Below are 13,992 nucleotides of genomic sequence, written 5' to 3'. Positions count from 1 at the left end.
CAGCTTCTCTGGACAACCTGTGCCAGTGTCTTACCTCCCTCATTCTAAGAAATTTCTTCCTTATGTCCAATCTTTAAGCTTCCTTATAAACCCCCTTTATATATTGAAAGGCTGCTATAAGGTCTCCCCAGAGCCCTCTCTCCTCCAGGCTGAAGAACCCCAACTCTCTCAGCCTGTCCTCACAGCAGAGGTGTTCCAGCCCTCGGATCATTTTGGTGGCCGCCTCTGGACCCGCTCGAGCAGGTCCACGTCTCTCCTGTGCTGAGGACCCCAGAGCTGGACGCAGCGCTCCCGGGGAGGTCTCAGGAGAGCGGCTGAGTTGCTCTAACACATAACACCATCCATTACAGACCTGCACCTTTACTTCTAGCTGAAGGCATTTTTCTCTACTTCCAATTTCAGGATTTTATTCTGCCGCCTTTTTGCTAAGTAGCCCTTTGCCAGCAGATTTCTGCCCAGGGCTGTGCTGACAATAAGCAAGTCAGCTTAGACGCTTCAGCCTCTTCTCATTAAGAAAAGCAATCTTTCCAGACATCAAACCATTCCGCTTGTTCTTTTCCAATCAACTGCTTTCCGAGCCCTTTACCGACACATCAGCGTAAGAAGAGGTCACAGCATTTCCACAAGGCACACACATACATATGGCAGCAGCAATCCCTCTCTTCTGCTACTCCCTCTCTCTTGGCACAGAAATCAGAGTCTTCTCATGCCGCCTGTGCCCTCCCCTTGGAGAGACCCCATAACCCCAAGAGCATCTATCAAAGGAACGAGGAAGTATTTCTGAAATCGAGCACTCCATTAGGAATCTCCCCATCTCCGTTATCATCTGATAGTTATGGAATAACACAAGCTGTAAACCTAGACATAAGAGGATACGTCCTCTTATGAGAAACAGTAAATGCTCAAAAGTTTACCACAAGACTGCGACAGATGGTACCTGCAGGCAGGGTAGAGTAAATAAGATGTGCAACAGAAGCATTAACCCAATAATGCTGGAAAGACAGAGAAGAAAAGCCAAATGACGGGGTCCTTGCTATTCCACTGCTCTGGGGAGAGACAGGGCACAAGAGAGCAGCCACAGGAAACAGGGAAAAAAGCTTTTTCTAAGGAGGAATGAAGCAAGACAGCCGATGCAAAGCAGCTAGGTCTTGGTATTTACAGAGGGGTCTTCAGGGAGGGAGGGGAGCCGGGCTGGGGCAGACAGAACAGCGACCGTCTTCAACACAGGAATCTTAACCTGGAGTCCTGGAATCACCCGGTAACAATTAAAGATGAAACACAAAAGCTACTTCAGATTCTCAGAAAATAAAGGGAGGATATAAACTGTTACGTATAATCACCGTAACATTTTTTTTAAATTATTATTTTACCTTTTTGTAACTTTGTTCTATTATTGCAAATATATGCTTTCAGGTAGGTGTTATCATTTAACCTTTTTCATTACAAAGCCAACACTGCATAATCAGATAAACAACACAAGCTACTCCTTGCTCAAAGACGAGACAAAGCTTAAAATCAGATTTTCTGGCTTTCAGCAAATCCTCAAGTTCCAGACTATCCAGGAAGCAGTGGGAGGTTTGCCAGCTGAAAAGCACTTTTTTGGTTCTGTAAGACCTTGTATTTGATTGCATCAAAATGTAGGTCGTCAAAATCGCCCAACGCTGCCAGTAACAGTCTCTGTTACTTTGCAGGAGTTTCTGTGTCAACGCGAATTCCACCAGGGATTACTTCATATAATTCACACACCATGCTCGGTGGTAGAAGCTCATCTTCTGTAACATCTAGAATCAACACGCTACACTCTTCTGGCTATCCAGTAGATATCTGAGCAAATGAACTTCAGGGGACTGAGAATAACAATATATATAACTATAGATACATATATTTATATATTAGAAGATATAGATAAAAAGAATATATATGTGTTTTTATTTTAGATATATTTAGATATAAAATTAGTGTATATATAAAATTATTGTGTCTATAATAATATTTATATCTGTAATAAAATAATTAGTTAAGTATTTCTAGTTGCTGCACAAAACTGACAGATCGAACTGAATATGAATATTCTCTGCAGCACATCTGAAGATTTCTGTTCCTGTTAAGACAAGCTAGGAAACATTCAGTAACTATATGTGTTAAATTAATTTTAATACAGATAGACAGAGTATACTAGAGTAACATAACCTAGGCTTTTGCGATTCCAGACTTTTCTTTGAATTATAGTATCACCAAAAATTCAACTAAACTGCACAATGGAACCAACTTTATGTCAAAGGAGTAAGAATAAAAAAAAATTATTATCAGATTTGACCTGCACCTTCAAATCAAAGCTGAAACAAATGCCTTCCACAGGAGGCGAGGCATTTTCACTGTAGGCTGAGCCACTAACGAAAAAGATATATATTGTCAGTATGGTCTGCAGATATATCACAATTCACTTGGGGAACACATCTGTCATAATAATCTGCTCCAGTGTGTTCCCACCCCCTCCCATCTCAGGAGAAGACAGGCCAGAAACAGAAGACACTGAAGAAAAGTGAAGAAAATTGTATTAAAAAAAAAATTAAGGGAGAGTGCAAGAAAGACTAACAAGATTTGAGACTACCCTGTATGCCGGAGGGATTCATGAGATGTGACACAGCAAAGTACGTGGAAATCAAACAGAAGAAAGAGGATCGCTCACACTCCAGTACCTAACATATGCAACAAAATTAAAAGATAATTTCACATTTACATCCCTGCATGCATCATCCAGTGCATGATTACCACGCAGCCTTCTTTATTACAGGTCTTTTCAGTGTGTAACAGAATTACAAAAAAAAAAAGTAATCTCTAGATAAGGAGATAGTATTTTAATATCAGACAGGGCATGAAAAATATCTGTGAAAGTTTTAACTTTCCAAGCTCTCTACAAGTCCATTGCAGATGCTACCGAGGCCACCGACAGGTACCCGCAGCTTGAGCCTGCTGCCTCTCTGCTCTCTTGCTTTCTAGCCGGCCGAAAGCTTCGGCTCCTCTTCCCATCTTGTAGACAAACATGGAAAGTGGGAAAATTCAGGCAGCTTCAGCAGGGCAGCCCGCTGCCTGGTGGTGCGGGTCTCCTGCCAGTATGCCCCGCCGCAGGCAGCAGCGAGACGCCGGCAGGCAGCCGTGCCAACCCACGGCAGGGAGAGGCGAAGTCCTCGGCCTCCCTGCTCGTTAACTCGTGACCGAGAGGGAACGCGGCAATGTCACCCGGCGCTGCGCACCGCGCGGCTGCCAACTCCCACCGGGACCGGAGGGATCAGCTGCTGCTCTGTATATTTAGCTCGGGGAGCGCAGAAAGGAAAAGTGATCTCTTGCAGCTTTCCTTTGGCACACCATCACCAAAACAAACTCCCAAGGACTCTCCGGAGGGGACGGTGCTGGCTGCGGTGAGAACATTTCTATAAACAAGTGGGAAGGAGGATGCAGGATGGAGCCGTCACCTCCTCTGACAAGCTGTTCATGCACGGTGCAGCCTGAGAGGCTGGAGGAGCTGGGCAGCATGCACCAAAGCCCAAGGAAACCTTAAAAGCAGATTTTCCCTTAGTATCTTCTGGGGAAAAGACAAAAAAGAACAGTGCAAATACAGCAAGTAAGCCAAACTCTGCCTAGCATGGTCTTTGGAGGTGAAGGCTTCTGCCAGGCTGCTGGTGCCATGCGGGCGTCTCAGCTCTGCTCCTCTGACCCAGGCTAGAAAATAAAGATGTTTTCAGCTGACTGCTGACCCGCCAGCTCCAGATCTGGTACCGTCAGACACGTACGACTGCTAAACCCACTTTCTCCAACCTCTGCGTGCTGCCAACCAGCACAAATCGATGGGAATTCCTGTTGCACAGACTGTAATGCACCTGCGTCCCCAATGCCAGCGGCGCTCAGGGCGCTTTTCAGAGCCCACGTTTGCACATCTACTGCACAAACAATTTTCAGGGTGCATAGCTCTCATTTTTACCTCATTGGAGGGACTCCCCACAGATTTCACATACAGAGGTAACTGTACTGAGCAGGCACATTATGTGTATGCTAACACGCGTACATATAAAGTAGCCGCGGGACTCCCAGATGTTCAAAACACCAGCCACAAGAACCACTGCACAAAATACTGACCTACTTGCAAACCATTAAAAAGCAGCACTTCAAAGTGTTAAAGACCCTGCTGGTCCCATCCCTGGAGATACCCAAAACTCAGAGTCCTGGGCAGCCGGCTCCGGGTGGCCATGCCTGGGCAGGGACTGGACTGGAGCAGCTCCAGAGGTCCCACCCAGAGCAGCTCCAGCTCCCGCCTCAGCCAGTCTGCGAATCCGCAAGAAGAACAGAAGGAAACGTAGTCAACCAGGAGTCTCACCACCAAGTTCAGAGAAAGACAAACCATGACCCCACCATCCAAAAGCAACGGGAACAGAACCACCGCTACAAGTGACAACCAACATGAGCTGAGATAGCTGCAGGAAGACTCAGCCTGTGAACGCTGCTTGATGTCAAGATTTCTTTTATAATTTAACGGGTTTCTCTATATAACAAGAAGGAGCAGAATCCGAGGCACACAAAAGCCAGCTGCTGCACACCTTTCCGAAATGCCTACCGCTGGTAGAGCACCGGCGAGGAGTGGGTCCCTGCACAGACACAGAGGGGAATTGAAATACTTTGGGGAGGGAATAGATCCAATCCCTGCTGAAGCCACCCACAGTTCTGACCTCCACAGCAGTCTGGGGCAGAAAATTACCTCCATTTTAGGATGAAAATACTTTTTCTTAGTGCCCTCTGCTCACAGCCGCTCCAGCCCCAGGTTTCCAGCAAGTGCTGGAGGCACTGGCAGAGACCCACGTGCTCTGAAGCAGAGGTACGCACTCCCTCCAGAAAAAACAATTACAGAACCATTTTGGGATTATATAACCTCGTTAAACATGGGGACCTACATTTTAATTCTCCACCTGCCAAATCCCGTGACCAGTATGCTTTTCTCCACTCTAAAAGGGGCGAGGAGTTTGAGTTGCACGCATTTCTTGGTTAAGACAAACTTGTTGTCTCAGTGGCTGGAAGCACGCTCAAAAATGAGCAGTTCCATGAAGTGTGATTTTCTGGAGGTTTTTTTCCTCTTGTGTTCTTTAATCTGCAGAAACTCCAATTACTCACACGATTTTTGCACTTCCTCCCCCAACCTTTACATCCCTCCTACATCCCTGTATCTCTGCTCCTTGTCCCTCCGGAGCACCAACTACCTGGGCAAGAGGTGCACGCGTGCACCGACTCACCGCTGTGCAGGTGCTAAGGGGCCAAAACCGACCAAGCGACTGCAGAGCTCGCCGTGCATCGGTTCCCTCAGTTAGCTCACCAATTTTAACATCTTTTCTGAGCTACCGATTTTCACTGAAGTTGCAGAAAACTTTTGTCTTCAAGGCCTCTTTCCTGCTAACGTGCCTGACCCCAGATAGTGGGATCAGAGGTTGAGAGGAGCCAGGGACTGATCGAGCAATACCATAAACCTTGTTTCCTTAGGACACCAGGCTAACAGCATCCGGGAGACTCGTCAGTGTGCACCTACATCAGAGTTGCCCCTAAACAGCTGGAGCTGCCTTCGGAGTGAGTGCGAAGAGCAGAAATAGATCGCTAATTAGAAGATTTCCCCATGAGGGACAGTTCTTTCATTTTAATCGAGGTCACTGATGTCATCTTAAACTTCATTGAAAATTCACTTCCAGAAAGGAAAAATGAAATGATGATTTAAGGACAGCATAAAGCTGTTGGACAAAATTTCACCTATAATTAGAATATTTAAAAAATACAGTTACCTGTCTGTCTCTCTCTTTCTGCCCAGTCAGGTCTTTTAATCCAAACAAAATGTACCCATAACTTACCCCCCAAAGAGACAGGGCCGAAACAGTAAATGCAAATACGAAGTTCTCAACCAACAAGGGAAACACGGCTATGGGAGCGAAGAGCTTGCTCTCCCGCAGCCGAGCAGCCCCTGCGCAGGCGTCCCTCTGCACTGTGCTCCAGGCGCAGAGACCACGCGCCTGCACGACCGACGTCTGCAAGACCCCCAGTCTCTGCTGGAGCTTGCAAATGCTTCGGGAGAACAGGTGATTAAACCCAAGCTTCAAAATTACCTCAGCCTTATCCTCAACAGATGAAGGTTTGGGGTTTTGTTTTTTTTAATTAAAGGAATTAAGATAAGATGAACAGAAAGGCAAACAGCAGAGAACTGTGGTTTTCCAGGTAACTCATCCAACTCAGCTCAACATCTCTGTGCAAGGCTGACCAGTCACCAACGTGTTCTGTTCTGGAACTACATTAAGATGTTAGCTCACTTTGTTCTGTCACAAATCCACTTCTTAAAAAAATAAATCCCAAGTATATAAACCTACACTAAAGGGAGGCTACTCGGAGCAACTGTTTGCGGCACGGCATTGCAAGAGCTTCCATCATCAGTACCCTCCAAACAGAGACCTCCCGAGGTCCCGTCCCACCCGAACTACTCCGAGACCCCAGAGAGGCTCCCCAGCCTCCCCCAGAGCCCACCCTCGCCCCGCTGCAGGGCTGCCGGCGGGTCCCATTGGGTCCCCAGACAGAGAGGTGCTCGCAGCCTCTCTGGCTGTGCTCCGCGCAGCCGGTGCTCCCCCCGTCCCTGCTGCCGGGGAGGCACAAGCACTTTGCTGTAACACACTCCTTCCTGGGTCATTCTCTGCATCGCTTTCTGAGAATTTTACGGAAATCAAGCATGCCATGCCATCCTCTATGTCCGCTCCCGAGGTGGGAGCTTCGCACGCTGAAAGAAGGGTGTACGAAGATTAAGCGTAAAAGCAATAAAAGGTTTAAATTTGAGCTTCTTATATTCTTTCAAATAATGTCTCCGGCAGCTGTCCCACCACCAAAGACAGGGAGTTAAAACACGATTACAGGGTACACATGGGGGGCTAGAGCTGATAACCTTGAAAGCAGAGAAACCAAGCGCTCAGGCAGTAGCTGGCTCACCAAGGAAAATTCTTGAAATACCTTCTTCAGTGGCTTCAAAGCCTTTATTGAAAGTTTAATTTAATGCAACTTTAATAAAAGTTTCAAGCTTAGCAGTGGTAAAGCTTGCAACTGTATTTACAGAATCATTTAGGTTGGAAAAGACCTTTAAGATCATCAAGTCCAACCATAAACCTAACACTGCCAAGTCCACTAGATATAACTTGGGGTCACTACAATACTTCATTTTATCAATAGGTAAACAGATATAAATACTAATTCACTGCCAGCCGCAGAGACCTACATGTGCACACAAGTATTTTCCATGGAGAGCAATATTTGCACGTAAAATGCACGGCACGCTCATTGAGTATAAAAGGGAAACCATGGAAAAACTACCTTCAATTCTCCGAAAAGATGTATATTTAAAATATTGACTAGGTTATGCTGCTAACTGCATTTTATGTTTTATTTTGCTTATTTTCTTCCCTCTTGAACCCAAAGACTGTCACAAGCCACTTGTGAAAAGCAGCGGGCTAGCAGGAGGAAAAGAGCCATCACAACCACCCCAGGGATGTTCTTATTTTCATTTACACATCACGCATGCACCACCTCGCTGCGATGCACGCTTCCCGGCGAGCCCCCACGAGCGGCAGCAGGTCCGCTCCCGTGGGAGGCAGAGCCGAGCTGCTGCCCCGGGGCCGGCAGCAGCCGCGGGGTGCCCATGTGCCATCGGGCCATCCCGGCCGTCACCAGCTGCGCCTGGCCGATCACTCACCAAGGTCGCCGCTTCCTGGGGTTTCAGCATCCTCTGGGCTCAGTTTAACACCCAGCTGCCTTTGCCAGCCTCCAGGTTTCCTCCTCCTGCCAGCAAAATTCCACACCGCGGCACACACCGGCAGCTGGAATGTGTTTCTCATGGCAGAGCCCGGCGCTGGACTGCCCGTGGGGTTGGAGGGAGAAGGATGGGTTTGTCATACCCTTACAGCAGCATTTTAAGGCACGGGTAAATTATAGGAAGGAAGCTGATTAATACAGGCCATCTCAATTAGCCAAAACAAACTTTTAAAAGAACTCAGACTTTCTTATATGAAAAATTCCACATTTATCTACTTCTTCAAACCAGCCATATCCAACTATTAACAGCAGAAGTAACAGAAAAAAAGCTTTTTCCATTAAACAACAGAAATACCACCATCTCCTTCCTTTCTAAGGACGATCACCACCTTTTGCTGGGAAGCTTGTGACAACTGCAAAATTCCCCAAAATACTGTTCAGACAAAATTCCTGTCCCGAAGAGCTGGGAAGATAACACTAAAGATGACAGAAGCGGTGAAGGGCGTCATGGCAGCTGCAGTAGCCCCAGGGCAGCACTTCGCTTCCCCGCGGGCAGCAAAGGAAGTGGATCTCAGGAAGGGAGCTGGGGACCAACACGACAACGAATCCCATTTGGATGAGCATGGGAAATAACGCGCGCAGGCAAAAGCAATGCGGGAATCGGTGTCCCCTGGAAGCAGATGGCAAAGAGCAATTGCAGGTAGCAACTGGTACAGGCATGGGGGAAAACTAATGGGAGACTCTGCTGGGAGCACCTGGGAGAGCGGGAACACTGTGGGAACTCCCAGCAGGGACATGCAACAGTCTGATCACCGAGCTCAGCAACACCGTCCTGGCAGCTCTGCTTCTAATGAGCAGGAAGGGATAATGCACACACCAGAAACAGGAGGAGAGCTGCTGGGACCAAGACAAGCGATGCATGGGGCTCGGGCATCGGTCTGATCCAGCTATGAGGGGTTTGAAGACTGACTAGTAATGGCAGCAAGGCAGTGATTCTGAAGCCTTTTAGAAAAATGAATTTTATTACTCATACAATGGCAATATCTATACTGTAAAATGAACTGACGGTACAAAGGCTGTGAACAGATACTACTGTTAGTGCTTGTACAATAAGCTCTCAACTAGTCGACCAAGACAGAGGGCAAGATTCACTCAGAGAAACATAGAAATTGCTAGTTAATGCCCAACCCTAACAACATCAGGCTTATCCTCAATTTAATAACAGGCAAGTAGGATGCGCCAAGTGAATCGATTTGCCTGAGGCTACCCCAGGAGTCAGCAGGAGAGGCAGAGCTGCAGCTCCAAAGCAATGCTGAGCAGAGAACTGCCTCCAGGGAAACCACTAAATTTTAGGAAACGCAACTGAAAGCTTTTCATTTGTTTTAATTACTCTGTGAAGTGGGATTTAGGCAGAGGAAACGGCACTGCAACCCGGGAACAGCCAACCAACACTGCTGGCTCCTCATAAACAGGGTGCTCAGCTCCAGGCTGCTGTGCCACGTCCCTGGAGACTGTCACCTCCCAGGAAACTGAAGAGCCCTTGTGACGGCTGCATTTGCCCAATAAACTGAACTGCTGCGTTAGTTTGGGTGGGAGATTTAACCTCCCTGGACCGCGGTTTCTCTATCTGAGAAGTGGGAATAAAGCACCCAGGATAAGGGCTCGTGAAGGACTGGTGGTTGTGCAGGCTGTCGTATGCCTTCAGTTTGCCATCTGCATCAGAATGGGGGGGGGGGGGGGGGGGGGGGGGAGATGTCTTTTGGTCCAGAGGCAGCAGGTCACAATTTTGTACACTCCCAACCCCAGAGAGATTATAGCAGGTTCTCCCACAAAGCCGTCTTTCCTGAGCCTACAAAACATACCGACATCTTCATCAGGAAAAGGCCCGAGGTGCGGAGGGCGCATTCAGCAGAGCTCCGCAGCGCGGCACAGGCGGCTGCCAGCCCCACCACCCACCTCCTGGCCGGGCGCACGCTGGGTACCGGCTCACCAACAGCAGCGGTCTCAGCAGCTCCTGACTCGCCTCCTTCCAGGGCCAAGAATTCCCACCATTCAACAGCCCTTGCTTCCAGCACATCCCAGCCTCAGTCCCAGGATGTGGACTTGGCACGAGACCTACGCCTCCACCCTTCAAGAAACTCCTGTAGCTCTAGAGCCATGCATCGTCCCCGAGCCCAGCGGCAAGGCCAGCACAGGCAGCACATCCCTATCCAGACAGCCGTTTTGCTGTGGATCGAGGGATTGGGAGAAGTGGGATCCTGTGACTGGCAGCAGATCCCTTCACCAGTCTGCTTTCTTTTAGCTTCCAACACTTTGACTTTCTTATTTAGATGCCAGTCTCCTCATAAGACAGAATTCCTCACCTTGAACAGAGCCATGTAAACAAGCATCCACTGCAACTGAGGCAACATTATAAACAAACAGCTTTTCCTTTTCTAGTAGTCACTTACTTCTATTGGTGCTTATGTAAGAAAACAACAACAATTTTATTTCTCTTCAATAAAGGTACCAGCTAACATCTCCAAGGCCAAGATGACAAAAAATTATCCCTTTTTTCAGCAGTACTGTACATGTACTTTAACTGTTTCAGCTGGGTTGGTGGAAGAACGTAGTAAACACTGTAATGTGAAGGAGACAGCAGCCAGTGTATTTGCTCAACAGCGACAGAGAGGCTCGATCAGAATTCAGAGGTGTTTCCCAACCCCACAATTGAAAAAAGGAATCAAATAACAACAACAATCATGTAAGCCAATCTCCTTGTCTTTCAGTGTTGGAATAAAATCGATAATACCTTGTGTGTAGAAAAAGATTAAGTGGCTAGAAACCCCCAGAACAGAGGAAAAGCCATAAACGCTAAAGATTTACAGTACTGAAATACACCGTTTGGATCAGAAACTTGGCTCAAGATGGCACATCGCTTCCTCTGCCAGACGAAGAGACAGGCAGCCAACAGCCTAAGAGCTGGCACACCTGAATTTCAGGCACCCCGCCACATTAGCATTACCCGCAACAGAACGGCCCTCTACGAGAGCAGAGCGCTGCGTGGGAGAAGGACAGCAAAGCACCGAGCACTAACCTCGTCGCTCTCCTCCACGTCCACGTTGCCATTGGCATCATCGTCCATCTGCTTGTGGATGTTGCGGACGGCTTCGAAGCTGAGCTGTTCATCTTCATCGTGGCACAAGGGCTTGTCAATGCGGCAGAATTCTGCTGAGGAGGAAAACACCAACGTTAGGCAGCCTGTACCAAAAACATCACCACCGTGTTTTCTCACTAAGCTTCTTGCGTTTGAAAAGCACTCGCTAAGCACTAGAGAAAGCATTCCGGTGCTGTCATTCACAGCAGGGGTATGAGCAACAACAGCCAGAGTCCTATGAAATCCCTAACAGCAAAGGGTAGGTCATGGCCTCAGCACTCTTCTCCGGGTCAACTTCTTCAGCATTTCCACTGCCCCGGGCCTCCCAAGGCTCCGAGGGCAGGTCTCGCATCTGGGGCTTTCTCTGGCCCATACAGCGTCCACCGATGCCCCGCTGGCAGGGGAAGGGGAGGACTGCAGCTATATTTTACCTCCTGTTTCACGAGCTTCATTTCTCACTTGGAGATTGTTAGTGTTGGCACAGCGTTTAGCTAGGACATTTTGAGAGTAAGAGCTGTATGTTTATATAACATGTCAATTAAAAGAAGTTAGCCTTCTTCCTGATTATGAAATGGACTTTTCTGGCTTGTTTTCGCATATTTTTCTACATTTCAAGACTAACACTTTAAATTTTGCTGCATGCCTGAGTCCATGTCAGCACCAAACGTGGCTGATCCATCCCTTCTATGGCACTGCCGCGTGGCGACGCGTGACTCGCCGCGATGATGGCAGACCAACGCTGCAGTGCCGAGACAAAAGCACAGATGCCAGGCACTGAAAACATCCCCCAAAGGTGAGCTCTTTGTATGAAGCACCTTAAGAAATACCCTTTTGTTTCACAGAGGCTATATCAGATTCACTGTAAGCAGATAACAATTAAGAATTATCCAGGGGTGACCGCTCCAAGATTGCTGTGAAACCAGTTTAATACCTCCTGGCCCAGTTCCCATTAGAAAGCTCTCGTGTTCAAAAAACCAAAGAGAGTTCAGACTGAACTCCTAGGAATTTAAGCAGAAAAGTCCAAATTACATATGAGCTCAAACCAAACTCTAAGATGATCCTCTCAAGATAAGACAAGCTTCTTTATAGGAAAAGTAGATGGATTTTCTCCTGCTGCTGCTGCACACGCTGTATCTGCTGCGAATAACTGGGCACAGGCTCACCTTGCTATTCAAAGATGACCATTTGGACTATCCACCTCTCTGTCACATCTCCACACAACTAGCAAGTACTTGGATTCACTATCAACACGAAAGACTTTTGAACATTAAATCCACACAAGTTTTTAAAAATCATTTTAATTATTTTAGCACATACTACACGATCCCTATGGAAAAAAATATTCCTAGAGAAAGTCCAAAAGCCTCTTAAACAGAGGTTCTCACAGAATGTGTGTCACCTACCACATTTAAAAATCCACTCAGTCAATTTGCTTGTGAAATTGAGGACTCGCACTACCAGACCTGCCTGCCAACAGCCCTGCTTTGGTCCTGCCCCAGGGGAGGAACAAGGCCAGGCACCAGCACGGGCTGGGGCCACCCGGCTGGAGAGCGGCTTGGCAGAGAAGGTCCTGGTGGGCACCAAGCTGAGCACGAGCAAAGGTGGCCAAGGGTGTCCTGGGCTGCCTCCGGAGGAGCGTGGCCAGCAGGGCGAGGGAGGGGATCCTCAACTGAGAGGCCTGGGGCTGTTCAGCCTGGAGACGAGACGGCGCGGGGGGATCTCATCCACGTACATCGATACCTGCAGGGAGGGTGCCGAGAGGACGGGGCCAGGCTCTTCCCGGTGGTGTCCAGTGCCAGGACCAGAGGCCACGGGCCCACACTGGAAGACAGGAGGGTCCCTCTGAACATCAGGAAACACTTTTCCCTGGGAGGGTGGCCCAGCCCCGGCACAGGTTGCCCAGGGAGGTGGTGGGGTCTCCATCCTTGGAGATGCTCACAACCCTCTGGACACGGTCCTGGGCCACCAGCTCTGGGTGAGCAGGGGGTTGGACCAGATGGAGCCCAGAGGTCCCTTCCCACCTCAACCAGTCTGAGATTCTGTAATAGCACTGATGTCCATATGTAAGCACGCAGCCTCCCAGACGGAGGAAACCAGACTGGCACCGGCTGATGTTGTCATGTGCATGTCCAGCTTTCACAGTGGAAACCTACCCCTCCGCCCTCCTGGACTGGGTAAAAAAAACCCAAAACCCTAAACACCACCACAAACCTAAGCTCAACGAATTACACAAACACACACACAGCCATGCTGCATACGGCTGTTCCAGGCGCAGGTTTTGCTCATGTGCAAATGCACGTGCTGCCAGCTACCAAAGTCTCTGAACTCCATGCAGCTTCAGCCATAAGCCTACTTGTTCTTAAATATTTGTAAGAACTCAGTAAAAATCAAACAAAAAACCAACCCACAAACAAACCAAAAAAACCCCCAACAAACTAGAATGCCATGTAAATGTAATGCTGTTTTCCTACCTTTAAGTGTTGATTTTCCTCATCTTATGTCCCCACGCTAAATACGTGGCTCACAACCAGCTTTATTATGTATATATCCGTAATCAGGAGACTAAATAAAATACTGGGGTTTTAATGTTGAGGAACATAAGCCAAGGATCAGGAATTTAATTTTGACTTAATTTACTTATCTGCAGCAGAATAAATTATGTTCTTCAAAGTCATATTCTGCTTAAAACAAAGTCACTCAAAAAAACACTTAGATGGATGTCAGAGCATTATTCAAATCAGACCAAGCTCTTACATTATGCTTGTAACCTTTATTTCTGATGTCTTTATATGTACACATACACACAAATGTATTCAAGATCTTAGCTATAGATTTTGCACTAGCATGTTTCAAATACTGAGCTGATTTCATATGCCAGTGCATAATATCATACACTATAAAATGAAAGGGTTTTGTGTGGGGGTTGGTTGGTTTGGTTTTTAAGTAAGGTACCCTGCTCAGATCACCAGGCTTCTGTGTTATGTCCAGGAGATCCCAACAGCCGATCACCCTTCAGTGCTCCAGAGAAAAGCGATATCCTC

The 13,992-nt window shown here is 47.7% G+C and overlaps 1 protein-coding gene across 4 annotated transcripts in view; it reads right to left on the bottom strand.

Annotated features, from left to right (window-relative positions):
• STIM1 (stromal interaction molecule 1) overlaps nt 1–13,992 on the bottom strand; it is a 101,663-nt gene that overhangs the window by 49,643 nt on the left and 38,028 nt on the right. For 3 of the 4 annotated variants that reach the window (XM_050908228.1, XM_050908238.1, XM_050908245.1), the window contains exon 2: nt 10,892–11,025. In XM_050908228.1, the coding sequence (XP_050764185.1) occupies nt 10,892–11,025 (134 nt within the window). The remainder of the gene's footprint in view (nt 1–10,891; nt 11,026–13,992) is intronic. The other variant, XM_050908254.1, reaches the window with a different exon arrangement.

This window comes from Gymnogyps californianus, chromosome 1 (genome assembly GCF_018139145.2).
Source record: "Gymnogyps californianus isolate 813 chromosome 1, ASM1813914v2, whole genome shotgun sequence".
Taxonomy (NCBI): domain Eukaryota; kingdom Metazoa; phylum Chordata; class Aves; order Accipitriformes; family Cathartidae; genus Gymnogyps; species Gymnogyps californianus.
This window is presented reverse-complemented; position numbering and strand designations above follow the sequence as displayed.